The sequence below is a fragment of the Aspergillus caelatus genome, assembly GCF_009193585.1.
Source record: "Aspergillus caelatus strain CBS 763.97 unplaced genomic scaffold BDV27scaffold_286, whole genome shotgun sequence".
NCBI classification, from domain to species: Eukaryota; Fungi; Ascomycota; class Eurotiomycetes; order Eurotiales; family Aspergillaceae; genus Aspergillus; species Aspergillus caelatus.
Window position 1 is genome coordinate 1 of NW_022475549.1, and position 25,120 is coordinate 25,120.

Consider the following 25,120-nt stretch of genomic DNA (forward strand, 5'->3'; position numbering starts at 1 on the left):
AAAGCGATCAGGGAGCAGGGGAACGGTGTAAATTAATGAAGATGAATAAAAGAAGAAGGTTAGTCAAAAAGACAATGAGCGATATTAGAATTCTTAATTATTAGTTCATTGAATCTTATCCTTCTTCAGTGACAGCGTCGATCAGCCGACCTCATTACATATATACTCCTTCGCTACCCGGAAGAAGTGTCGAGTGGCGTTCATGATGCAGGAGAGGCACCATGTAATTGCCAGAGTGAGCACCGTAAAATGTTGACGCCTAAACCTAGATACGTGACAATTGCCAAAGAAGCAATTGGCAAGGTAACAATAGAGGGTCCACCAAGCCTTCTCTCGTGAACATGGAATGGAGTCAGGTCCAGAATCTAAATCGATCCAGCTCTAGGAATGTTGCTGATCCCCTTGCTTATTGGCAGTAGCCTGTGCAAGGACTTGCGCATGAATAGCGATGTCATCGTTCCTCTCAATATGATGCTACTGTTGCTTTTCTATCGCTGCAGACCTGACGTAAGGGATTAGTATGTTTGTGTTGCTGAGGGGTGCTCCTGTACTGCAGTAACATTCAGTCGAAGAATTCCAAACAGCACAGATAAGACACATGGTACCCCTTTTTATCAAGGGGCTGGCTACTTTCTGCTGGCCTAGACCAAGATTGTTCCGCCACATTGCAAGCCTTCTGATATGGTGGCGCCTCGACTCAGAGATACGTCTTATCGGGTAAAAGGAGATCGAGAATGCTCCATGTAAGCCATGAAATTTCATCAGCAGCCATGTGAGACTCGCTTGTCACGTTGCAAGGTGGACCTGATGACATTTTATGTGTATATAATCTCTGGTCCATTATAGGTTTGATTCAGAAGCCTATGAAGATGTGCGCTATGTTTCGACAATGCATGGGATCTTGCAGACACATTGTTGGCTTTGGACTGCTCCTTGCATCATGTGCTAGGACATGCGATTAGCATCTTTTGACTGCACATGGGAAGAGAGGGAGAGGGCGTAAAGAGTAAAGAAGAAGACGAGGACCCTATACCCTCAATACCCATGATATCATATCATTGTTTGTCACTTACAGGCAACCATTGATCACACCTTTCCAGTCTGGCATACTTGAGCCCAACAAAATCTTCAACCTTGCACTATGCCCCTTTATAAACCGGGTTATTCATCGTAAGGGGGGGGCTATTTTGAAATTTAAAAGAGTAAGTGGGATTGCTCCACTACGAAACTTAGCCAGCAATTCCCAGATTGCTTACTCCAGCTTCGATGGTCTCGTCAGCCTGGATAGTGTCTTTTTGACCACAACCGATGCGTTTTCGCCGAAAATGACCACATCGAAAGGGTTGCTAGAAAAGCTCAAGGATGGAGAAGTCCAGACATTTGCTAGGTCTTCAAGCACATTTTCCAGAGAGATACTGGGTATATGTGTCAAACACCCGAAAGCAGTGGACCTCAAAGCAGAGGAGGCACTGTCACCAGATGAAGTTAGGTCTAAAGGTTTAGGTAGATGAGACCGAGAGGCAGATCGGCTAAAATGAAAATCCCCCGAGTTTTCTGGCTTTCACGTTGTGTTTTGGCAACACGCAAATTGACGCGTTCGTTGTATATGCGGTGGTTCCAAATAGTCCGTTTGGGTATTTGCAATTGTTGAGGAAATGGTCTCGAATTCATCCCGGCGAAAGAGAAAGTCGCCGACACTTTGATGATTTTGTTTCCCAATCTAGTGACAAGCAAATGGCCCAAGATAGTTAGTACCTCGGAAACATCTCTGTCCAGGATTCCGAGACCGAGACCCATTGCCCGAGTTTCGGAAACCCCTCAACCCCAACTCTCGAGATGCTTCCTCCCCAAGTAACCCAACTTGCAACCTCCTTTTGTAAACAGCAAGAAAACGAGTGATTGAGCGAAGTCAAGGCTATAGAAGCCGTATAAACTCAGGATGGCACTCTCTTCAGCTGTACAGGCGGCCAGGCATTCCAGCCAGACCCTGTTTCGAGGGTACTCTTCGTTCCGTCGCTTCTCAGTACATCATTATCGACGTTCAGTGGCTGTTCCCTCCGCCACATCCATTGCAGAATCATTTCTGTCACGCTTCCAGTCCCTGGGGCCGCAAACTCGCTCACAATTTCTTGACGCCAATCAGCTACAGCTCTTGTCACTCACATTGAACCGCCCATCTTTATACCCTGATACCCCATCGCTGAACAATGCTTCAGCGTCAATACCTGCCGGCACCCCCCTCCCGCCAGGCTATCACCTAGTTTACTTCACTCCCGCATTTCTGGAATATGAACTAGGTGTGGATGGTACCGACGCCTCCTACAACCCGGAGACTCCATTCACCCGGCGCATGTGGGCAGGCGGCGAGGTGCGCTGGCCGCGTGCCGCAGATGGGAGCCCTAACCCATTGCGCGTGGGACAAGAAGTCCAGGAAACTACAAAAGTGCTAAGTGCCGAACCCAAAGTGGTACGTAAGACCGGAGAGGAAATGATCGTAGTGGGCGTAGAGAAGGAGTTTCGCAACGAGCATGGCGTGGCGATTATTGATCGTCGGTAAGTTCTTATCTTACACTTACACTAGTATGTCCCCATGGTCGTTGAATGTTAATATTCTACCAGGAACTGGGTCTTCCGTAAAGCACTAGCTATGCCAGCTGTATCATCTACAACAAGTGACCCGGCACCATTACCTTCGGCACCAGCCTCCTCGTCAACTATCTCAACGGCTAAGACTCACACCCGAACCTTGAGACAGACAGCCGTTACTCTTTTCCGGTTTTCGGCGTTGACTTTTAACCCCCACAAGATCCATTATTCGACCCCATGGGCCCAGCAGATGGAGGGGCATAGGGACATCGTCGTCCACGGCCCGCTTAATTTGATCTCGATCTTGGATCTCTGGAGAGATACACGGCCAAATAAGGGCGATCCTGCTTCGATGCTCCCAGAGAGCATTACATACCGGGCGACGAGCCCGTTATACGCAGAGGACAAGTACCAGATTGTGCTCGGTGAGGAGGGATCTGGTGTAGGAGCAGTGCAAATTCTTGCTCCTAGCGGACAAGTTGCGATGAAGGCCGAGGTCAGGTCAGCTGAATGAATTCTTGCGGTCTTATCTTTTCTGTGATGGTTGTGGATAGCTCTTGTCTAAACATCGTGCAGGTGGAGGAGCAATGTCAAACTCCTTCAAATTCTGGATTACAGAGATACGAGTAGATTTCGAGCCATGCAAGGGGCTCCCGACTTGTAGTGATTCAGGAAGCTGAGAATTGCAGTCGCTAAACTTCATTAACCGCCAGGAACCTGCTCGAGAGTAGCTGAGATATCTGAGAAGCTACATACATTTCTGTTGAATTCGATAGGCTCTGCCTTTTCTCCATGAATTAAAGGTATCACTTGTGGTGCATGGGTCCATGTATCTGGTATAGTTGGGTGCTTGGCGTATAAATCTTGTGCCAGAAACTCGTATGAGTTGGCCAAAATCGGCAAATACAGTTCGGTGGCAGGTGTTCTGTTGAACACAAGTTCATATACGCCCGCACCCATCGGGATAAATCTTGCACCCACAGCAGGGTGGAACCGAAAGTAGTTCCAATCGTATCTGAAATCATGTTCATGTCGATATACCGTGGGGAGCTGCCCCGTTTCAGGTGAATGTGGCGAGGGCATAAGCTTAATCTTGGAAGCGATCAAGTCGCCATATCTTTTAGCAAGACAACCTCCTGCAAATACAAGGCATTCGAGACGACTCGCAGCTGCCTCTAGCGATGACAGATCATTCGACATGGCTTCTAAGGTTGATGGGGTTAGAGCTGCCCAATCTGCGTCAATATATCGGAGCGTCTGGGTCAAACTTCGGCCCGTTTGGGGCAACTCAGGGAGTGGCAGGATGACTGCTGTGTTATTAAAAATAGCATTCAAAACACTGAAGTGTACGCCAGCCGGCTTGATATCTGTCAGCAACATCTTGCGGAAAGAGTGGATCGCTATACTTACGTCACTCAGGGGACAAAGCAAAAGGCATCTATTGTTCCCAAGCATGGAGCTCTGAGTTTCATAGCCCTCCGGGGCAGAGAGCCCGATACTACGTGCTACATTTGCGATAAAGCTGTGAGATAATAACATGGGCTTCGGCAATCCTAGGGTCAATCAGCTGATGCCCTCTTAGCTTAAGTGTTGCTTCTTGATAACTTGCCTGTGGAACACGGGTTGTGGATGATGAAAGCGGTTTCGTAATACAGGAACTTCAGTTCCTTGTTATACTCATATCTTCTTTGGTGCTCATGTAGGAGCTGCTCAAATAGAGGCAGCTCTATAACGGAGATCTGCTTTCCACGCAAAGTGGCTCGAACTTGTGGAAAGGCCGCATTCGTCGTGATTATGACAGAACATCCGACGTCCTCTAATAGCTTGTGATTCTGAGCCACTGTATTTCTTTCTGATAGCAAACACAACTAGAGCTCTCAGTGATCAGCGACAATGGCACGGCCTTATATACATGTCTATGACTTGCACACCTTGAAGCCAGCTTTCATGGCCGCAATAAGCGTGATAGAGCACAAGGGACTATTGGGCGCTAACCAGGCCAGTGACTCTCCTGTATTGTCTCTTCCCAAAGCACTGGTAATACAATTGGCAACACCGTTTGCAGCATTTGCAAGTTCGGCATAAGTAATCTGGCTATATCCAGCATCAAGATTGGTTGAGGAGGTAGGGTATTCCATCCAGAGACCATTAGGTTCATCGCGAGCCAGCTCGTCGATGATAGTAGGTAGCAATTTTCCCTGGGAAGCAGCGTCAATTCGGGAATTGCCTATTTTGATGGGTGGGGAGGAGCACTCGATGAAAGGCATGGTGGGCAATTGACAAAGGAGAAATGGTGAAGAACCAGACTTTAGTATGCACAACAATCATTAAGAAAAAAATTCGAATAATCAAAATGAAGGGGACTTAAGGTATACAGCTCATGAGAAGGGGGGGGGAAAGAAAGAAATGGAAAAGATATATAAATATATCAGAAGAGCATTCACTGTCACGTTGGAGTCACGGGAGTGTGAAGTGGATTTGGATGATTTTATCAGTCAGTCTCTGCAGAATTCGTGGTTTCAGCCATTCATATCGTCTCACCTACCCCGCGTTGCTTTAGGTGTTTTTATTTTATTTATTTATTTTTATCCCTGCAGGAACAATCATTACACTACTGCATACTTGCAGGGAATACCAATTAATGGTGGTTGAGCTACATGTACTTGTTCTTTCCTACTGTCAAGTCAAACAACAAACGCCGGTGTGGTGGTAGAAGCTTGGAATGTGTTTTGGATCTACAAGTGGACAGAGAAAAGAAGAAGTAGAAGGGGGAAAAAATATTAAGGTGAAAAAGAAGACGGAAGAAAAGAAAAAGAGGGAGGGGGGGGGGGGGAGAAAAGAAAAAGAATTGAAGAAAAGAGACTCGCATGGACACACTGCAAATTGCTAATACAACCGGTCAGGTTGCAATGACTTGCCTAATGGTGGAGACATCTGATGCTTCTCGCTGGTAAAGACCCCTGTTGTACAAGGCAACACTGATCCACCCTTTGCAGACAATCCTGAATAATACTAGGTGAAAGAGGGGCAGAAAATGGCTAAGAAAAAAAATCAAAAAAAGAAAAAGGGAAAAAAGATTCAAGTAGACCCTTACCCATATTCCAAATCTTATTCCATTCTTCAATCTTTCTCGTTCACTCGGATATTTAATTGTACATTCCCACTTCTTCGATATCCCGACCAAATTGATGAAAAGGGTCGTGACAATATTGCTTAACTGGCAGAGCACCTGGAAAGTATGGTGCTTAATCTATAATCCTCAACAATAACAGAGCCGTTTATACAACTCTCACAATATTGTTCGTGTTTTTACAGACATTTATATGCCAGCACAGTGTTTATTTAGTATATCGCTGTTACGGGAAGCACAGTATTGATTGGAGTCTTATTGATTTCACTACAACTGTTAGCACAACTCAATCCAGTCTGTTGTGATCCATTGAGCACACAGATTCCTTAGAAATCGTTCGATAAGTTAATGGATCTATTGTATTTATTCTTACCATTGATATGTGTAGGTATAATACTAGTACTCTGGGGTGTCAGAACTGACTATCAGTGATAATGTGCTTGCCAATGGTAAGCTTACGTTGTTTCCAGCAGCTTCTCACATTCTTTACGAACCCCTTGGGTAAAATAAAACCTGTTCATTACTCCCTGACTTGCAGCACGGAGACGCCTATGACTAGCTCTGGAACATGGCCGAAGGGCCATCAGGGGACAAAGTGTACCACAGTTACCATCAGTTCCCTACCAGATCAACAGAAATCACGATATTAGCTTCAGCAACGAGTGAGACCAATCACAGTGTGCCGCTGATATGTCGCTGTAGTACAATGTCTACCTCGTCCTTCCAGTTGTGGTTGAGTCAGTTCCGACCCGAAAGGTCTGATCACAGCACTTGCACAGTATCAATATGCTTAACACGGGGAAATTTCAGCACAGTCAGCATAAGAGCAACTTCTCCTGTGCACCGGGCTGTAGTATACTACTGGTAGTAGAAGCCTGCATATAGCATACGACTACTACAAGCACCGTGACGTGTGCAGGTGCCATGAAAAAGACAGTACCTTCACTATATAGTAAGCGGCTTTTCTCCAGGACCTGACGTCATCTTGAATGTCTGATGACAGTATGGAGTGCCAAAGGTTACCGTCCACGAGGTGCTCGCAGTATATGCAGATGATCACCACTTTCTCCTGGTAGAACAGCGATAAAGATGATCATACTCCGGGAGGTTGAAGTACTGTACTCGGTCCGAAGTTATTGGGATACCTGAAGAAAGCCACCTGTACAGTTGCTTACAGAACCCCTCTGAAGCGCCAGAATGCCCGGTTCGTGCTATACTATACTCGGAATTTCGGTATAGAATGTGAATCTTGGTGCAGAAAACCCCGCGCTAGATAAGCGTCTAAGAGCCTAAACGGGCAGATAGCATACTAGATTTGTGCAGCGAAGCTATATATAGTAATCTAGGAGTCAAGACTGTTCACCTCCCAGTACAGTGTATCTGTAGGCCCATTCGCGACGAGCACAAGCTGACAGAATGCGTGAAGATGCATGAAAAAAACCCCTAAGGATTGGCATGTGTGACCAGCAGGAAAGCTACTCAAGGGGGACCAGACAGCCAACAGTTCAACGTCGGTGGAATCCTTTTCCAGGGCCATCCTATAAGAATCCGCAAAACGACCCCGACGAGTCTTAAGATATTGCAGCACATAATATATGGCGGCGCGTAACACTGATATCACATTGCATTAATTAATCCACGACGTGGGGCGTACGTTGGCGAAATTCTCATAGGCTCAGACCCATGGCCATATAACAGCCATTGCTAATGGCTAATTTCTCTTAGTCGGCCGAAGACGATGCCTCGGTCCCGACAACCCAGGACCATGTCTTGCCACGCATCTTAAGATTCTTAACTCACGATGACACCTTCATCGTCCTCCAGGGTTCTGAATTCTGCGATGCTAGGAGAATATATGTCGAGGTCTCGGTCGATGTCGTGGCGGTGGACCACACATGTAAAAACCTGGCCTCGATTTGGCCAGTAAACTTGTCACCCGCCTGTTTTTTCCAGGAACTAAAAGCTTGCTTCTTAACACAGCCTGTAATTGGACTAGGTTGATGCCTAAACACCGATAGTAATTACCAGTTATCAGTCAGTCTGCAGTGGGTATCGCCGGCGCTGGCGTCCTAAGATAGTCAATCGCCCCTATACTGTACGCAGAATGATAATATCGAGAAGTTTTTCATAGGTTGCAAGCTGAGATCCTACGCTATTTATTGTAAAAAAGACATCTCATATAGTTCAGAATATCTTAAAAAAGCATAATCAATCCAAATTATTTATGATGGCCACGTAAATTTATTTAATGAATCTGGCTCTCGGAAGTGACGGAGATAACGGACGGAGACCGAAGTCACGTTCTACATACACCCAACATGCTATCTCCAGGAGCTTTGGTTCCCAAACAACTTCATATCGGAACACCAGGACAGTGTATAATGCCATATTACAGACATGGCGGATTTCGCTCCTAAAGATACTCGCACCACTTCGTTGTCATCCACCGAGAAAAAGAGAACTAGAGTCCAGCTGTCTTGTACAGCCTGCAGAAGCCGGAAGTAAGCCCTCAGCTCAGCACATTAAAAGGCGTGATTCCCAATAATTAATGGCTCGGCTTAGACTTAAATGCTGTCGCACATATCCGTGCACGAACTGCAAGAAGAGAGGTGAAGCCCTCTCCTGCACCTTTGTCGGTCGGGGTCCTCGTGGGAGGACTTCGCATGGCCGGACGAGTCCAACTCTTGTCCAGGACCGTCTGCAGCATCTCGAGAATCTGATTCTATCATTGACGCAGAAAAAGAGCCTGGCAGAAAGCCATGTTATTCATAGGCCAGAAGGACATGATGGGCCAGCGACGAGCAGGAGAACTGACGCCGGAGTAATCCCAAGGACGTCTTCTACTAGCACGGGCTTCGAGCCTAAGGAGTCCCCTCTAGACCCGTCTAGTAAGCTGGTAGTGGAAAATACTGGAACGAGTTACATTGACGGTGCTCACTGGACTGCCATACTCGAGGAAGTCAGTGGACTCCAATGTCTCCATTGTTTATTCCCCCCTTAGTTACTTGTCTTGTTCTAACGAGACATTCGCAGATTAACGGCGTTCGGGAGTACTTGCAAGAAGGCAATGATATTTCAGATGACGAAGCGCTTGACGACGGTCACCTCAATACGCCTTCACCAACTCTTCTATTAGGATTGAACAAAGCAATGAGCAAAGAAGACTTATTAGCCGACGTTCCGCCACGGCCGGTAACAGATCGACTCATAGCACAATTCATCAATAGCAAAGAACCCGTGTTACGTATGTACTTGGATCTCTCTGGCGTGTCTCCTGCATAGTTACTAACATGACTAACAAATCCATAGCCACAATTCATATTCCCACTTTTCAAAAGGAGGTAAGAATCCCTATCCGAATAAGGGTGGCTGCAAACGCCTAGTAATCTATTTTGCAGTACAATCTGTTCTGGTCAATACCACAGGCTACGTCTCTCTCGTGGCTAGCATTCTTGTATGCTGTTCTTACACTGTCAATTACTATTCAACAACGTCTGGGGGAGCCCTTACCGGTCTACCTAGGGGACTCCGGGGACATCATTAGTACCTTCAGGAAGCGAACCGCACAGTGCCTTGTCCAGTCAAATTACACGCAGCCTGGCAAGTTTAAGGTCGAGGCGCTTTTCTATTATACATTAGGAGAATTTTATCGAAGCAATGATGCTCAAGTCAGCGTATCCTTCCTCCTTGGGCTCACTATTAGGTTAGCGATGCGGACGGGGTATCATCGCGATCCGGGCCATTTTCCCAGCATTTCCGTTTATGAAGGTGAAATGAGGAGACGTGTGTGGGCGACTATGCGCCAACTAGACACCTTAATCTCGTTTCAAGTTGGTCTGCCACGGACGATACAGGACTGGCAAGATGATGTCGAACTGCCACGCAATATATGCGATGAAGACTTTAACGAAGGAACTACGCATCTGCCACCATCGCGACCCGAGTCTGAACTCACTACTACGTCCTATATTCGGGCGAAATCGAGAATCATGGGTGTGTTTGGCAAAATCTCAGATCTTGCATATTCGCGGGAAGCCGTAACCTACGACGAAATTCTTGAGATTGACCGTCAATTGGAGGAAGCCTATGGCCTGGTTCCTTTTAACTTTCGAATACGGCCAGTAGATCAATCATTCGCAGACCCATCGGATCTGATTCTCCGGCGATACACATTGGAACTATTGTATCAAAAAGCTCGCTGTGTGCTCCACCGACGTTATTTAGGTGAAGTCCACAGTAATCTCCGGTATGCATATTCGAGATGGGTTTGCATGAGTGCATCCAAGGAGATACTCCGTCACCAAGCAGACTTGCACCATGAAACTCAACCAGGAGGGATCTTATATCGCGACAGGCAATTCCCAAATTCACTCCAGTATGCTGATTATCTGCTTGCTGCGATGATAATCTGTCTAGAGTTGTCCTATGATCCTCCGAGGGAGCCGATCATGAACAGCGATGTAACGGTCGTTATCAAAGGACGCGAAGACCTTCTAACTAGTTTAGAAATGTCCCATCAAATTTTTGAGCAGAGTCGCCGACGATCGATGGATGCACAGAAGGCATATGCTGCGTTGACAATCATGCTTCGCAGGGTTAAGAAAGGGGGTATGAGTACAGCAGAACCGATTAAAGGACTGGCAGCTGGCAACTCAGATGACCGACCGGTTGATACGCACACCGGTAAGAAATTCTATTAACATCATGCTTTCACGACTACTGCTCATGCCATTTTTAGCTCCGCCTCCATCGTATGAAAGCTTGAGCGCGGCAAACGCACCATACTCCATTTCTACGTCAAGCGAGAGACTCGGGCTGGATGTAGTAGAACCTTCTTTCACATCTCTGGACGTGATCGAAGGGATGCTTGATGCTCCTTCTAATATCGACTGGGTAAGTTCGATAATCCAGGATCTCAACTTCTAGCACTCAGTTCTGACTCGTCGATAGCATTTGTGGGACGAACAAGTTCAGCGTCCCGCACAGCCTTCAAGGAACAACAACCTTTGGTATCCTGATCCTGCGTTTAGTGGTATCGTAGATAGTAACTCGCAGTAGTGACATGGGACACTCAACGGAACAGGCGATCGTAATGATTTTTGCTCGAAAAGGACATCACTCAATTAAAAGGCAGTATCTCATGCTATCATCATACATAGTTCGCTATTCCTTATATAGTTCTGTTTGAAGACCCTCGGCACGTCCCGAGCCCGCGTGGATAAACTCCCCGAGCCGGAACAAGAAAAAAAAAAAGCCCCCAAAATTGACGACTCCGACATTCCTTCTCTAAGCCATTGACCCAACATCACTGTCGCCGATCCTCACACGAGAACACAACATGAGACCCTCCGTGCTTCCGCGACATCTCAGTCGTCGCATAAGCCCGTCATCACCATCGCGATCCCTCGCAAACCCGTCGCAGTATCTCCAACAACCAACGATACCATCATCACAGCCCACCAGAACGTCGCATCTACCAAACCTCGGAACACTCCGATCCTTCCATCTACCTTCCATCTCCTCCCTACTCTCAAACAACGGTAACGGCAACAACAATAACAATGGCCGCACCCTTGCCGCCACCCGCACCCTTCCTTATGCCCCGGAATCCCTCTACAAAGTGATCTCCTCGGTGGAATCCTACTCCCAATTCCTCCCCTTCCTCACAGCCTCAACAGTGACCCACCGCGATCCAGAAACAGGGGATCCCACCCGCGCCTTCCTGACTGTCGGATACGGGCCGTTAAGCGAAACGTTCACGTCTCGGGTCAATTGCGACCGCAGCCTGTGGATCGTTGAAGCGCGCAGCGGGGCTAAGTTCGGCATTGATTCAAAAGACGGACAGGCGGGTGGGAACTTCCCGGGTGCGAATGAGGGTATCTTCGAATATTTGAGCACGAAATGGGAGTTGGTGCCGTTGGAGAGTGATAAGCCGATGACGAAAGTTGACTTGGAGATTCGGTTCGAGTTCCGAAATCAGTTGCATGCGGCTATGATGAGTGCTGTCGAGGGGCAGATGGCTGGGGTTATGATTGAGGCTTTTGAGAAGAGGATCAGAGATGTTGAGGGAAGGAAGTAGTTTAGGGTAGTTCCTTGGTCTGGGTTACCTGAAGGAAACAGGGGTGTTTGCGGGTATGCGTTCCGTGTTGGGATGCATGGGTTTTGCATTTACATATATGGCGTGCTTCGTGGAGTTTGGTGCATCTTTACGACTAGATATAGATCGTTACAGCGTCGGGGTGTCTCTAATTTGAGTCTCATTCTTTTTTTCCTATTTTGCGATCAATTCGCTGTACAATTAGACCCAGATATAAAGAAACCCTGAACAGCCAAACCATGTAGTATATAATACAATTATCAAGACATGAAAGGAGGGGAACCACATATGTATCCGCTCTGTAGAATATTTTTCCTTCATAGCATGCTCAGGCTGCGGTTCCGGTTGGCCGCATGCCGTGTGCCCTTCATCGAGCTGACCGCGTTGTAGTTATCGAACACAACTTCCCAGTTAATGCGATCCCACCAGCGCTCGAGGTATTCAGCCTTTCCACCAATGCCGTAGTCCATCATCCATACATGCTCCCACGTGTTGACACAGAGAATGGGCTGGACATCGACGGCACCAGGAGCCAGGCTCTTCTGGTTCGCGGAGTGAGCGCCCATCGCACCAGCAAACTGGTTGCCCAATGGAGCGTCGGGGGAGTGCGTAGCCATATCAACGGGCTGCCGGCGGGAGTGAGCGGCCGGGTAAGGGGAGCCTGCATTGTAGGTGCAGAAGATGTGCATCAATCCTTCCCTCTCGAGGTTCTTGGCCAGCCACACAAATCCGGGGCCAAACATAGCATTGGCAGTTGCAAGGAAGTCGAGCTTCAGGGATTCGATCGAGGAGCAGGTATCAACGATGTCTTTGGCGAACTTGTCCGGGATCTGAGTAGGGGTGGGCGACTATTGAGAGGACGATATTAAATCATTGTCCGTAGTTACACGACGCAGTTCCACCAACTCACCAAGCAGTTGAAGAAGAAATGGTTGTTATGAGCCATAGAGGCGTAGTTGAATACGGAGGCCATCTCTGGGCGCCGGGAGTACTTGACCAGCAGTTCTCCAGGCTTCGCATCCGCGTCGACGGTATCTGCAATGGAGCCATGTCAGTATGCAATCCGTATACTTGTAGTTCTTCCGGAATCAGGAATGGCTTGGGGTTCGCGCTCTATCGGCCGCTCGGAGAATGAAGCTCACCCTGTGTAAGAAGATTCAACTTGTCAATCAAAAGGGTCTGGTATTGTGTCCAAGCGAAGTCGAAGGCCTCTGGTGATAAAAGCTCTGGAATTCCATTGTTCTTGAAGTAGGTATCGTGAGTCAACTGAGGCACACGATGCAGTCCGCGAGTCTGGAAGCGTGGGAGAGCGGAGGCGGGTTTCTGTAGCGTAACACGCGATCAGTAAATCGGGACGACGTGGCCATTGAAAGATCGGACAAGATTCACCTGTGTGAGGGAGGAAACAGCACGCAGCGTGCTCTGCGGCCGGAGGAGTCGGGGAAGCATGATGATGGTTGGCAATTGACGAGTTTAGATGCTCACTGAGAAGTAGCAGCAAAACCGCAGAATTTCCATCGCCGGGCAAAGATTGGACATTACTACTTCGGGACTAGCGCCGATGAAGTAAGCCAGCCCCGTCCACCATCCAATCAGGGACCAAGGATCTACTATGGTTCTTCACCTTCTGCTTCCAACTTTCTTCAGCTTCTCTCGCCTCTGACGAATATTAGGCTTTCGGATAAGAGTTTCTAGGTCGTGCTATGTTTGACTACCTCATGATGTTGGGGCCGCTGGCATCTACCTTGACCACACATATCGAAGCCAGCTGCGCCGAGACCCATGCCTTGTCACTATTCTGGGACCACGGCGCTTGCAAGCCAGTGGCTCTTCAGCAGAAGCAGAAAAGGTATTTTAGGCAGCATCCAGCGCTTACGCTGTGTAATACCTTGATTGGCCTTATCTAATGCAATATGCGGATCTCAAGGGAGAGCATCCTTTGTCTGTATCTCGTTGTTTAACCTTCCCCCAAGCCATCAATAAAATCACCTCTCATCAACGATCCGTCTTTGTCAATTCGTCTTCTTGCTCTAGCTGCCTTAATCTGACATCAGTCAGCCTCCTATTCCTCTCTCTTCCAAGGACCATCACCCTACAACTTGCGTCCGCGAGAAGCTGTTGACATAGCCAGTATGGCGAGAGCAACTTTCGCTGATCTAGTCTATGGAAGACCTCCATTACTGTTCCTCATATCAGTAATATCTGTAATGATTACACCGAACCATGCCTTCCATTTAGCACTACGGGTTTCAGACAGTTGTCCCAGTTCGTACCAGAAATGTGGAGCTGCTGGGCTGCCAGGCTCATTTTGCTGTCCTTCTTCCTCAGCCTGCATCAGTCTAGACAATGCAAGCTCGGCCATATGTTGCCCTAAGGGTCAAGCGTGCACATACATTGAACCCATCAATTGCAACATACAGCTGCAAAATGCCACTCTTCACCCAACAAACCCAGTCAAGACCATCAGACTCGATGATCAGCTGCCCAAGTGTGGCAATTCATGTTGTCCGTTCGGATATAAATGCAAAGGAAACCAGCTGTGTGAGATGGACAATAATCTCGCGTCAACCCCAGCCCCCAGTGGGAATCCTATATTGGCGACCACCGGGACATCTTCAACCGTCTCGGTCACATTCACGGCATCAGACGTTTTACCCACGACTGATCAGTTGAGACCAACAACCCTATCGCCCTCTGATGCGAATCCCTCAGCTTCAAACTCCCCTTTGACCGACGCTAATTCGACCCCAGCTTCAGTCGCAGCAGCATGTCCTTCGTTCCCAACTCAAGCCGTTATAGCCGGCTTTTTCCCGGGAGCCATATTTGGAGCCGTACTTGCCTCGGCGGCCATGTTCTGCTGGAGAAGACGTCGAATTGGGCATGAGAACTCTCATGGAAAGCTTCCTCGGCATAACAGCGTCTACAGCAGTACACCATTCAGTATATCTCACCCTATTCCATCCGAAGAGAGCTCCTACCGCACTGACTTCCTCCTTGGTCGCTCCCGCCGGAGCTCCTCACGCTCAGTGCTCCACCGCACAGGGACCAGAGTGAAAAGTCTATTCGGCTCGACCCCCAAAAGCGTCGTCCATGACATGGATAATATACCCAAGGTACCCATTACCCCACCGCCGCAGGTCAAACGGCAACCTAGTACCGAGAGCATCAAGGTATACACTCCTCCAGGTGGGCTTCTGGGTACACGGACGCAGAAACGGGGGCACTATATTTCTATTGGACCGGACAAGGGTTTTGTGGAGATGTTTGATCGGGTCGGATTCATGAATAAAAAAGGCGATCCATGCTTCAAGGTAGCCGAGTCTCCTAAAGCGAGTAGATTCAATCTACAAATGCCACGGAACGTATAAAAATCAGGTTTCTTTTGCTTACCATTTTGCACTTCTCATGCATGCCTTCTCTTAGCGTCTAGATAAGGCGCAATGGTGTCTAAAGTTATTTTCTATCCGAACTCTTTGGCCTCCTCTAGCAGATTGGCTTCCTTCGTTACAATCCCGCTGTACTTGAGACACAACCCCTTTGTCCCACTGTTAATTGACATATCGGCCTGTGAAAGCCTATATTTGAAAGAGAAATTCATATTAAAAGAGAAAGGCTCTGTAATGATACAATTAGATAGCGAGGGAAAGCCTATGTTTGTTGTTTTTTGGCCTTTAGACCAGTAACCACCCTTTTGACTTCCTTTAGAAGCCCTACGATAAGAGGGACACCAATCGGGCCCAATAAGGGCAGATAAACAGCTACCTTATGTTCATCAGGGAAATAAACCTGGCCCACCATGCTCTTTTCAAAGAAGCTGCGCTCTGCTTCTGTCTCGGCCACCCGAGCATCCGCTAGAGCCGCTTGGAAACGACCTTCGCGGAGATGCTCACATGTGGATGCGAGATGAGACAGAGTCGTTGATACGGACGTCGCTACATTAGCTGGGATAGGAATGGAAGGAAGGGACTCGGTCAGACGGGCAAGGGAGCCCATGGTTGATGAGGCGGAGAGAAGGAGGGTGGCAGCACGGATCCGGATGAGGGTCTGGAGGCGGAAGGGGAGAGACGCTGGCGTAGCGGGAGCACCGAGAAGAGTGAGGAGTTGATGAGAGAAAGTTAAGAATGCGGGACGAAGAGCCTCCTGAGACAGGTGCGGTGGATTAAATGAATGATCGGCGGTCGACAGAGGGGGGTTTAAGAGGAAGACACCACCCCACTGAGGAATGATCCAGCTAGTTGCGCTGCTCTCCTTCACAACCATGGGAGACTGTGACGGCGCAGGAACGTAAAGAATGAAGTTGATGGTCGGTCCACTGCCGATACTTGGGCTTAAGGGCCATTCAGCCGCGTTGATGAATGCACTGAGATCTTCTTTCTTCAGCGTCCAGGCGGCTTGTGTTTCGTCATACTCGGGCAGTGGTGCAGTGGGAGCAGAGATCGCATAGAGCTGAACTTGAGTATCAACGGTAAAATTGTTTATGGGCGCGAAAGCCTGCAGGAGCGGTGATATGTACTCTTCCACCGCGGTCTTGACGTCCCACGAGGAAGGTTCGGATCCGGGGGTAAATAAAGAAAAGGCTAGGTGATACGTTTCCGCATATTTCATAGATCTTCGCAGACGCCTGGTAATGCTCTCCGCGAGTTGTGGAGAGATGGAATTGAGAATAGCGGAAGGCTGCTGCTGATTATTCGACGAGGAAGAGGTGAGTGTGTTTGCACCCCCGACATTGCTGTCGGATAATACCTGCGCAATTATGGCCTTTTCTTCCGTGAATAGATTTTGTAACTCTCCAGCGATATAAGCTGACAAGGGCGGGTTTGACGCGGAAGGCGGCGGGATCTGGCTTGGGGGATAATATACATCGAGCCGGGTCGTGTCCAGATGAAGCTCTGACCGAGGTGCCGCCAAATCCTCCTGAGGTAGCAGTCGAACCGTTAACGCAGTATCAGCTTTTCCACTCAAAGAAGGCTCCAGTTGTTCTAGCACATCTTCATGGCTAGCGACGATGTTCTCTTCTGACAGCTTCAGGCGAAGGTGATGAGCGGAGAATTCGTTGAGATCATCGAGAGTGTGTTGAGTAGTCCGTAAGAGATGGTGTGCCTCCGACCCTGGCAGGGACGGTGTTTCGAAGTGAATATCAAGGGGAAAGACTGGACGACAGGTCTGTAGGGCGGTAATCAGTCAGGATTCGTACATTGTATCAGCGAGGATGGATGTGCGGTAAAGTACCTTTCCATCTGCCCACTCGACCATGTCTTGGATGGGCAGTCGGGCCCGGTAGATAGATGTCGTCTTCCACCATATCGGAAACCCCAGGAAAATGATGACGGCCCAAAAGGCAGCAATGACCTTGAACCGGGTTTGGATAGCCTCGGATTTCTCGGGCGGAGGGAGACGCCGCGCGCCGGTCTTAGAGCTCATAGTGTCGTTCGCGAGAACGGAGGTAGTCTGTGAAGACCCCGGGTCTTCATTCTTGCTGGTCATGACCAGGACATGCTTTTGTTTCAAACAGCTTTTTGGGTTGGGGGCAGAGGAACCAGGTCACCGAACCGCGAAATGTGCTGGTGATGAGTGGGATGTCTAAGTGCAAGTGGATTGACGGCGGAGGACAAGTTGTTCGGGGAAGATGATCAACTCAAAGCCGCAGTTCAACTTTGGAACTTCTAACAACAAGAACAACAACGGCGGTATTTTCCTCCAAGAACTACAATTTTGTCCTCGGTGTCTCACTCTTTCTTGGAATTTGCCTTTTACTTTTTCTTGTTCCTCGTTCCCAAACTTTGGTACTTGCTAGTAATTGTTCCTGTAAGTAGTCCAGCGTTCTATTGTTTACAAGCCTGCAGACCCAACGTATCGCAATGCATTCGAAATAGAGTAGATAAAAGACCAGAGGTACTATAAGAAAGAACCGTACGGAACATTCCCTTAAACATTAAATCCGTCTCGTACTAAAACCTCCTGTAAAATAGAACTATAGGGGTATCTCAACCAAGGCGCCTGATGTTACCAGCTAACTTCCAAATGCAAGACGACTAACATAACTTTTAGTTTTTAATACTCTTTTTCGAAAATCTTCTGGATTGGTTTAGCAGCCTATTCAAGATGATCGGGTTAGCAATTTTGAAACCATTACCCATGATGGGAGAAATAGAAGAAAAAACCCAAGTTGATGGCAAGTCAAGACATACGTCAATGAACCTCTCCAGATCTTGATCCAAACTGGCCAGATCTTCCTTGCGCTTATTGTTCTCCGCAATCAGAGCTTGTTTCCGCTTCAGAAGCTCCTGGCGCGCCTGTTCCAATTTCTCCCGCTCCGCATGTTCATGATTGATGCGAGCAATCATAAGCTCATGGGCGTCCGAGTCTCTGTGTTCTGGGAAAAGAGTGAGGAACTCTTCGACCGGTATTAAAGGAAGAGAGAGATATTTGTGACTGGTAGGAGGAGGAACGCCTCCGTTAGCATGATCGGCGTGGACAAATTTTGCCGTCGGCATCCACCTACTCATAAGACTCGCACGCCGCAATCTCCCCCGTCAAATGTCTTTGCTCATAGTAGAGGTTCTGCAGCTGAAGGTGTAACCGGTCGATCTCCTGGCGAGCTTCCGCCGTCGATTGTTTGGTTTCACGGACGCGGAGAATGGCTTCGCGATTCAGACCGCGGAGTCGAGCAAGAAGCGCAAACAACTGTTTCTGTTCTCTCGATGCCGCAAGGACGGTCTCCTGAGAATTCGATGATGCGGAATCACCGGTCGGGTCAAGCAATGCGAGGAGCTTGTCACATTGTTCACGGGTCACGGCGCTGCTATTGAGCACGGGTAGGAGAGATTGATCCACCACAATGTCGCGAACCGCCATAGCCGCCATAGTGTTAAACTTTTTTATTCTTTGTCGTCGAAAGAAAGTCTGGGCCAAGAGGGCAAGTGTGGTCACAGAGAGCACAGTGATTTGGTGGTGGTTCGTAGTGGTGGTGGCGATTAGGCAGAGGAAAGAAAGGAAGAAGGGAAAGAAGGCGGCGATAAGAATTGAAACGTGGGGACAATGCGATTGCTGATGGGCCGAAAGATTGATTCAATACAGAGTACGGAGTATGTACATACATACAATATTTGCAATTATGGTCCTTTGTATGTACGGAGTATGTATCGTCTTGTTGGGGGGGGTTCGAACAGTAAACCAAAATAAACCATATTGACTGAAGTCTTTAGATTTATTTATTTATCTATTGGCGGTGAAATTGAATTATTTAGAATTTATTCCATTAAATTAAAATGATTTCTTTCTCCTCAACTCTTTTTTTCTCTTCCCCACTTCTTTCTTCTTTCACTTCTTCTTTTATTCAACCAAAGTCACTCCTTTCCTTTTCTCTCCAACCTCCTCCTTCACTTCGTTCTTAATTCCTTTACCCACCTCACGTCGGTCTTTTCACCTTGCGAATAATCAACCAAGAGAGACTTCATCGGTTCTGAACAAATCTCCACTCCTTTACCTTTCCTGTAAGTACTAAAGTCAAGTCCTAGAATGAATGCCGAGATTCCGATACCCGAGACCCAAACATAAATCCACTTCAGACGATCTAACGTTTTTGTCTACCTCCCAGGTCATGCTGATTTGATCTGGTCGGACCCCTGAGGAATTGGGCAAACAGGAAAAAAAAATAATATAAATAAATAAAAAATAAAATAAAATAAAGAGGTACATTATGGCTTGCTCAGCTCAATCAGTGACCATCGAGTCTTATCCCGATGATGCTGCGGTCTCCAGCGCTTATGCCACGCCGCCCGAGGAGACAGCCTTGCTTCGAGATCGTCGGCGGAGGCATTCTTTCCATGCCGCAAGAAAACTGTCGTGCGACTACGATGCCGATGCAGTTTTTTTGAGGGTAATGATCTCCACTGCTATTTCCTCTTCGACTTCAACATCCTAACGATTCTCTAGGTGGAACTTTTTCTGGCCGAATTAGAGAGACGGCTGCATTGGCTTGAAGACTATCGCCGGTCACACATGGTACAGATCGATGCCAGCTTACGCAGAGGTTATGCAACGCTTGAGGCGGTTAGAGATTCCTGCTCCTACGCCTCTGGAGAACTCATGGGTGGAGGCAAGAAGAGGGCCAAGATCCTAGTGGAGACGCTTGAAGACGGCTACAAGGATGCTCTCGCAACCAAAGAGACACTGGAACAAAAGGCACAAGCGGGAGTTCGCTTGATGGAGTCGTTCTTGTCGGAGTTGGAAGCTCGGGCGCATGCGGTTCGAGACCGTGGCTTCTACGGCACCTTGGATGACGGGTGGAAGGCAGTGGATTCGAAGCTGGTCCACGCCCGCGAAGTGGTCGATGAGGGAATGGAACGCGCCCGGAAAGCCAAGGATGCTCTGCGTGAGAATATCGACCAGGCCATTGCGCTAGCTCAAGAGAAGCGCCTGATTGCCTATACGGATCTTCCGCATCCATGGCGTGTGAACCCGCACATTCTGGAAGGGTATCGGTTCACACATTCCAAGGTAGAATGCTTCACGTCCATGTTTACCTTTTCCAATGAACTAGTCAACATCTGGTCTCACCTGATCGGTCTGTTCATCGTCCTCTCAGTCGCCTTCTACTTCTATCCTTTGAATCCAAACTTCCACTTGAGCACCAAGACAGATGTGTTGATTGCGGCGGTGTTCTTCTTTGCTGCATGCAAGTGTCTAGTCTGCAGTACTCTTTGGCACACCATGAATAGCATTGCCAACCAGGGCCTGATGGAGCGCTTCGCCTGCGTGGACTATACTGGCATCTCAATGCTAGTAGCTGCTTCGATTGTGACGACAGAATACACTGCGTTTTACTGCGAACCCGTATCACGATGGACATACATTCTTCTCACGATGTCCCTCGGGATCGGTGGTGTCATTCTCCCCTGGCATCCAACCTTCAACCGCGCCGATTTTGCCTGGGCTCGTGTGGCATTCTACGTTACGCTTGCCCTAACAGGTTTCGCGCCGTTGGCACAACTTACCTACACCCGAGGCTTTGCCTGGTGTCTATACTTTTACGCACCCGTCGTGAAAAGCATTCTCGTGTATTTCGTTGGGGCGTGCATTTACGCTTCTCAGGTACCCGAACGGTGGCGCCCCGGTCTCTTCGACTACGTGGGTGGTAGCCACAATATTTGGCATTTCGCCGTCCTAGGCGGTATCCTGTTCCACTATTGCGCCATGCAAGACTTGTTCGCTGGCGCTTTCCAGAGAGCCAAGGGGGAATGTCCGCACTTGACTTCCTGAAACCTCTGTTACTTGGCTTCTTTATTGTTATGGCTGTATATGACTGGATCAGTCTTCACGCGCATATAGACCATGGCTGTCGGGTTAGATATTTTGGATGCCCAGTTGCCCGTTAAATATAGATTTCTGCCGGATCTCATGTAAAACCTTGCAGTTGCATCGATGGAGTACTTAAACCCTTCTGGTACCCTTCAATACCTGTCGTTCTTGTATATATATTATTTGGAATTTGCAGCGTTGTCTCCCGGTCTGCATGTTATGATGCCCTTCGCTACCAATCCTCTGCTTGTCTATCCACACCATGTGTCAGCGACCCGCCGAGATACGACCAAAAACAATGCATTGCTTCAGCCTTTGTGCATTTATAGGGATATGGTGCTTTGAAGAATGGCTTTGGATTCTCAGTACTCGAAACTAAGGCGTTGATTCATGTTCAAACTTTGTTCAAAATCTACATGTATATGAACCTTACGATATTCTCACACTGGAAGATGCCTCAATTTGAAGATTGTTTCGGAAGGATTTATGTATCTTATGGGCTACCTCCAACCTTCTTCTCCGCCTGGATCTAGCAAACGTGACAGCAACAAGCTGTAGATAATCATATAAATCACTCCAGCACGACACATTGAGTGCAGAACATTGCCCTCACACATCTATCTGCCAGAGATAGCCATGAAACAGCAATACCCCTATCTTTAAGATGATATGTCAATGCGCCCCCCCCCTCCCCTCTCCCCTCCTCCAAACCCGTGTCTCTAGCATGTAGGCTAAAAGAGTCATACATGATCAAATGCCATGAACGGGCCAACTAGTTGCCTCTTGCTCCTCCCGACACGACGAGCGGGCCGTTCTTATTATTCGGATGGGGGTTTCCAGAGTAAGGGAGAGCAGTCGTGGGCCCGGCCCGATGTTTCATATCAAACTCAGATGGTACTTCAGATGGCGGTGGTTTAGGGGGAAGGTGGGACGGCGTCCCCCATTTCGCAATAGAGTCTCTACCACCCGCAGGTGGCCCGCGAGGAGCATTGGTCGCCACGGGCGCTGTTGCCTCTAAACTTTTACTAGCTTCTTGATACCCAGCCCACTGAGGCTGAACACCAGCTTGCATGGTAGGGTATGAATTCATACCATGCTGACCACTCTTGCTTGGGTGCCGTCCCAAGGACGTACTGCCAGGAACAAAAGAACGTGTCTGAGGGTTGAATGGGGACCGATTGAAGTTTCCCGGTAACGGATGAACACCTACATTGCCTGTGTTCATGGGTTGCCCAGGATATTGACCATAGGGGTAGGATGTAGGGGTGACTGGTTGAGACGGGTAATTTGTCCATGGCATCGGTGGTTGGTTCCGGTGCGTAGATTGCTGGTAGCCCCCGTGATATGGCGGTGAGGACCATCCCGGAGTGTGCTGAAATTGTACAGCGTTGGGCACAGGATAGCTGTTCAATGCAGGTGAGGATTTCGTGGATGGCATAGCCGGTGACTGATTGATAGAGGCATATCCAGAGTACGGAGATTGCTGAGGTACAGCTCCGTTCTGCCACGGGCCACTTGGGGTCATCTGAGGAGACACGGGCATTGAATAATGAGGCATGGAGCCCATGTTCATATGGCTAGGGTACATGGCCCCATTTTGGCCATTATGAGCATAACCCATGCCCGGTGGGTTCACACCAGGTCCCACCATACATGGCTGGCCGGCGAACGAGGAGTCATTGGTGGCCACATTATAGGGCCCAGGACCATGCGGATAGTGAACCCCAGGGTAATAGACATTGAATTGAGACCTGACTTCAAAGCTGTCATCATGTGGCGTCTTTTGCCTTTGTGCTTTTTTACGCCCGTTGGTCGAACTCGAGCGGGACATGTTGGTACCTTGATCGCCATTTGCGCCATCGGAAGGCTTTGCCTCTGGAAAATCGCGGAAAATCCGTTCCCGAGCTTCCTGATACTTGGCCTCACGTTCTTCCCTGGTGAGCGTTAACCGGTCCTTGGCAGGGGTAGCTCCTGCTGAAGAGCCGCCACGCTCTCCGTCATTTGCACTATCACCAGCTTCTGACCCAGTTTTTGAAGCAAATGCAGAGCTCGCCGCTGCACTTCCTTCGGTAGAAGGCCGCTCGCTGTCGGTACGACGCATGATTTTCATGGCAGGCATAGCAGGCGGTGGGGTGTTGTTTGTTGCGGTGTGTATAGCAGAGAGAGGCGTGGGCCTAAACCGATCAGTATATATACATTATTCGTACATTCAAAAGGGCGGGATCCCTACAGCCGAGTGAACGGAGTTCGATGAAGTCGAACTGATGTGACGTTGTTGTCCACGAAGTGAGTTAGATGGTAATAATCGCCTAATTTATGGGCAAGCAGGCGCCCAAATGCATTGGAAGGTGGCAGTTCTAGGGATTGCTCCCTGCAGTGACATGTTAGCTAGAATGAGACATAAGAGCGAGCTATGGTACGTCAACTCACTTAGAATGTTGAATAAAATGTCTGACTTTTTCCTCTAGTTGCAGAATCAAAAGACGATCTTTCGGGGACTTCATTGCCTCGAGAAGTTTCTCATCCGGTTCCATTGGAAATGGATGCATTGATATGGACTGCCCACTCCGAAAAACTTCCTGGTTGGCGATAACAAAATTGTTGGAAACAGAGTCAGGGAGCATAGCGCCGTTTGGCCGCTGGCTACCGTCTGTGAATAGAGGGCCGGTGGTTTGCAGTACTGCACGGGCCCTCTGTATATCCCTGAACCCCCGGGCACCGGATTCAGACCCAGTCAACGAGTTCGGTGCACCAGACGCTATTCCGGAAAGGGATTCATCTTCGTCAACAGCCTGGACACTGGCACTATCATCAGGGCGTAATGAATCTTTCTCGTCCATCGCGAAGGTAGTAACCGAGGCCATACTCTTTGAGTCGAAACTTGTCGGTTTGGTTGAGGAGTTGGATAGGTGTGTACGGTCGTCTTCGAAAGATGTCTCCCGTTTCAGAGACCCGTTTTGTTGAACTTCGGCCGGGGGGTCGGGACTCTCTTGGCCCTTCCTCTCTGTAATATGAACATCTTGTAATGTGCGCGGGAGGTTATCGAAACTTCGATCAACGGCGTTGACCTCATCATCCTTATTCGAGATCACTTGGCTCGGCAGGACGTGTTTTGACTCCTGGGATTCTGAGCATGCAGGCTCTCTGGCAGACTGTGAACCATTCTTCTCATCAAATGCCACGTTAACTTCCGATCTCGACTGTGAGGCCATAGCAGCGATCTTATGCGCAAGTCAGAAGGGCGACACCATCATCTACTTTGCGACAGTGGTTCATGTAGAACATCAATCAACGTACCTTTGCAAAGGAGAGACAATGCTCCCCTTCTGGGGAACTTTCGGATGCCATGACTATCAAGCAACACCTTGCACTATTTTCGTAATCTTCTTCTTTCTGGCCTTCCTTCGGCTGGTAATTATCGAGCAGGGAAAGATGAATTGAAGAATGGTAAGAAACCCGATGAGAAGAATTGAATAGCTGGACTTCACACGTGCGGGTTCACTCAAGGACGAAACCGAAATTTAAGACGACAATAAGCCACTCAAAGATCCCACTTCACACAAGCCCAAAAAGAAAGACGGCATATCTTTTGAAAACGTAATTCGCCATAGGGAAAGCTATTGCAAGTTAGGTCCCGTGGGTTGGTATTGAATGGGACCGCGCCCGTCCAGTAGTGCTAAGAGAAAGTGCAAAAGCCGACAGCGGCTACAGCGTCAAGAGAGCAGAGGATCCAAGAAAGGTGACTGATCTTACACGATGGTCAGAGCGACTTGTTCATGGCTTTTCCCATTGATTGTTTTAAAGAGGGGAATGGGGGTTCCTCCTACTCGGACTATAGAAAAGAAAAGAAAAAAAAAAAAAAGAACAGTATCCTATTTCCAGCCAAACTAGAAGAAGTCGTACTGCGCGAACGACTCTGCTTAGGCCCGCAACGGCGCTGTAGTTGGAGGAAACGGGGGAGACGATGATGGTGGTCTTTTTTTTTGTTCTTTTGGGCTGAGAAGGAA

The 25,120-nt window shown here is 48.4% G+C and overlaps 9 protein-coding genes across 9 annotated transcripts; 5 read left to right on the forward strand and 4 right to left on the reverse strand.

The window, feature by feature from the left end:
- The first annotated feature begins 1,873 nt into the window (after positions 1-1,873).
- Positions 1,874-2,602, forward strand: BDV27DRAFT_136685 (hydroxyacyl-thioester dehydratase HTD2). The gene has a single exon (XM_032068815.1). The coding sequence runs from the start codon at positions 1,940-1,942 to the stop codon at positions 2,555-2,557; it is 618 nt and encodes a 205-aa protein (XP_031922150.1). The 5' UTR covers positions 1,874-1,939; the 3' UTR covers positions 2,558-2,602.
- BDV27DRAFT_136687 (uncharacterized protein) lies at positions 2,592-4,971 on the reverse strand. The gene is made up of 5 exons (XM_032068816.1): positions 4,518-4,971; positions 4,196-4,454; positions 3,997-4,139; positions 3,343-3,945; positions 2,592-3,278 (listed from the first exon to the last, which is right to left on the reverse strand). The coding sequence occupies exons 1-5, from the start codon at positions 4,851-4,853 to the stop codon at positions 3,255-3,257; spliced, it is 1,365 nt and encodes a 454-aa protein (XP_031922151.1). The 5' UTR covers positions 4,854-4,971; the 3' UTR covers positions 2,592-3,254.
- Positions 4,972-7,891: 2,920 nt separating this feature from the next.
- Positions 7,892-10,914, forward strand: BDV27DRAFT_58760 (putative C6 transcription factor). Its single transcript, XM_032077018.1, has 7 exons — positions 7,892-8,217; positions 8,279-8,675; positions 8,750-8,960; positions 9,026-9,057; positions 9,115-10,399; positions 10,455-10,609; positions 10,667-10,914. The coding sequence occupies exons 1-7, from the start codon at positions 8,114-8,116 to the stop codon at positions 10,772-10,774; spliced, it is 2,292 nt and encodes a 763-aa protein (XP_031922152.1). The 5' UTR covers positions 7,892-8,113; the 3' UTR covers positions 10,775-10,914.
- Positions 10,765-11,981, forward strand: BDV27DRAFT_58768 (ubiquinone-binding COQ10-like protein). The gene has a single exon (XM_032077019.1). The coding sequence runs from the start codon at positions 11,055-11,057 to the stop codon at positions 11,793-11,795; it is 741 nt and encodes a 246-aa protein (XP_031922153.1). The 5' UTR covers positions 10,765-11,054; the 3' UTR covers positions 11,796-11,981.
- Positions 11,963-13,406, reverse strand: sod4 (mitochondrial 37S ribosomal protein mS42). Its single transcript, XM_032077020.1, has 4 exons — positions 13,203-13,406; positions 12,956-13,136; positions 12,724-12,848; positions 11,963-12,661 (listed from the first exon to the last, which is right to left on the reverse strand). The coding sequence occupies exons 1-4, from the start codon at positions 13,260-13,262 to the stop codon at positions 12,131-12,133; spliced, it is 897 nt and encodes a 298-aa protein (XP_031922154.1). The 5' UTR covers positions 13,263-13,406; the 3' UTR covers positions 11,963-12,130.
- A 334-nt stretch (positions 13,407-13,740) lies between these two features.
- Positions 13,741-15,321, forward strand: BDV27DRAFT_58797 (uncharacterized protein). The gene has a single exon (XM_032077021.1). The coding sequence runs from the start codon at positions 13,946-13,948 to the stop codon at positions 15,179-15,181; it is 1,236 nt and encodes a 411-aa protein (XP_031922155.1). The 5' UTR covers positions 13,741-13,945; the 3' UTR covers positions 15,182-15,321.
- A 140-nt stretch (positions 15,322-15,461) lies between these two features.
- On the reverse strand, positions 15,462-18,668 carry BDV27DRAFT_149895 (phosphatidylinositol-glycan biosynthesis class S protein-domain-containing protein; the record flags this gene model as incomplete). Its single annotated transcript, XM_032071140.1, has 4 exons — positions 15,462-16,976; positions 17,043-17,261; positions 17,975-18,245; positions 18,316-18,668. The coding sequence occupies 4 exons, from the start codon at positions 18,666-18,668 to the stop codon at positions 15,462-15,464; spliced, it is 2,358 nt and encodes a 785-aa protein (XP_031922156.1).
- A 463-nt stretch (positions 18,669-19,131) lies between these two features.
- BDV27DRAFT_136699 (hemolysin III family protein) lies at positions 19,132-21,596 on the forward strand. The gene is made up of 3 exons (XM_032068817.1): positions 19,132-19,306; positions 19,411-19,692; positions 19,749-21,596. Exons 2-3 carry the CDS (start codon positions 19,513-19,515, stop codon positions 21,072-21,074), a joined length of 1,506 nt encoding a protein of 501 aa, XP_031922157.1. The 5' UTR covers positions 19,132-19,306; positions 19,411-19,512; the 3' UTR covers positions 21,075-21,596.
- A 229-nt stretch (positions 21,597-21,825) lies between these two features.
- Positions 21,826-25,002, reverse strand: BDV27DRAFT_136702 (putative R3H domain protein). Its single transcript, XM_032068818.1, has 4 exons — positions 24,411-25,002; positions 23,544-24,334; positions 23,344-23,484; positions 21,826-23,287 (listed from the first exon to the last, which is right to left on the reverse strand). The coding sequence occupies exons 1-4, from the start codon at positions 24,459-24,461 to the stop codon at positions 21,886-21,888; spliced, it is 2,385 nt and encodes a 794-aa protein (XP_031922158.1). The 5' UTR covers positions 24,462-25,002; the 3' UTR covers positions 21,826-21,885.
- Positions 25,003-25,120: the final 118 nt, after the last annotated feature.

Coding starts and splice junctions, on each gene's coding strand:
- BDV27DRAFT_136685 (XM_032068815.1), top strand. CDS start 1,940: ATGGCACTCTCTTCAGCTGTACAGGCGGCCAGGCATTCCAGCCAGACC.
- BDV27DRAFT_136687 (XM_032068816.1), bottom strand. CDS start 4,853: ATGCCTTTCATCGAGTGCTCCTCCCCACCCATCAAAATAGGCAATTCC. Junction 3,946..3,996: donor TGCTTTGTCCCCTGAGTGAC/GTAAGTATAGCG, acceptor ACAGATATCAAG/CCGGCTGGCGTACACTTCAG. Junction 3,279..3,342: donor CTATCGAATTCAACAGAAAT/GTATGTAGCTTC, acceptor AATGAAGTTTAG/CGACTGCAATTCTCAGCTTC.
- BDV27DRAFT_58760 (XM_032077018.1), top strand. CDS start 8,114: ATGGCGGATTTCGCTCCTAAAGATACTCGCACCACTTCGTTGTCATCC. Junction 8,961..9,025: donor TAGCAAAGAACCCGTGTTAC/GTATGTACTTGG, acceptor ACAAATCCATAG/CCACAATTCATATTCCCACT. Junction 10,610..10,666: donor CTCCTTCTAATATCGACTGG/GTAAGTTCGATA, acceptor ACTCGTCGATAG/CATTTGTGGGACGAACAAGT.
- BDV27DRAFT_58768 (XM_032077019.1), top strand. CDS start 11,055: ATGAGACCCTCCGTGCTTCCGCGACATCTCAGTCGTCGCATAAGCCCG.
- sod4 (XM_032077020.1), bottom strand. CDS start 13,262: ATGCTTCCCCGACTCCTCCGGCCGCAGAGCACGCTGCGTGCTGTTTCC. Junction 12,849..12,955: donor GTTGAATCTTCTTACACAGG/GTGAGCTTCATT, acceptor GCTCCATTGCAG/ATACCGTCGACGCGGATGCG. Junction 12,662..12,723: donor ATTTCTTCTTCAACTGCTTG/GTGAGTTGGTGG, acceptor TCCTCTCAATAG/TCGCCCACCCCTACTCAGAT.
- BDV27DRAFT_58797 (XM_032077021.1), top strand. CDS start 13,946: ATGGCGAGAGCAACTTTCGCTGATCTAGTCTATGGAAGACCTCCATTA.
- BDV27DRAFT_136699 (XM_032068817.1), top strand. CDS start 19,513: ATGGCTTGCTCAGCTCAATCAGTGACCATCGAGTCTTATCCCGATGAT. Junction 19,693..19,748: donor CCGATGCAGTTTTTTTGAGG/GTAATGATCTCC, acceptor ACGATTCTCTAG/GTGGAACTTTTTCTGGCCGA.
- BDV27DRAFT_136702 (XM_032068818.1), bottom strand. CDS start 24,461: ATGGCATCCGAAAGTTCCCCAGAAGGGGAGCATTGTCTCTCCTTTGCA. Junction 24,335..24,410: donor ATTGTCTCTCCTTTGCAAAG/GTACGTTGATTG, acceptor CTTGCGCATAAG/ATCGCTGCTATGGCCTCACA. Junction 23,485..23,543: donor CATTTTATTCAACATTCTAA/GTGAGTTGACGT, acceptor ATGTCACTGCAG/GGAGCAATCCCTAGAACTGC.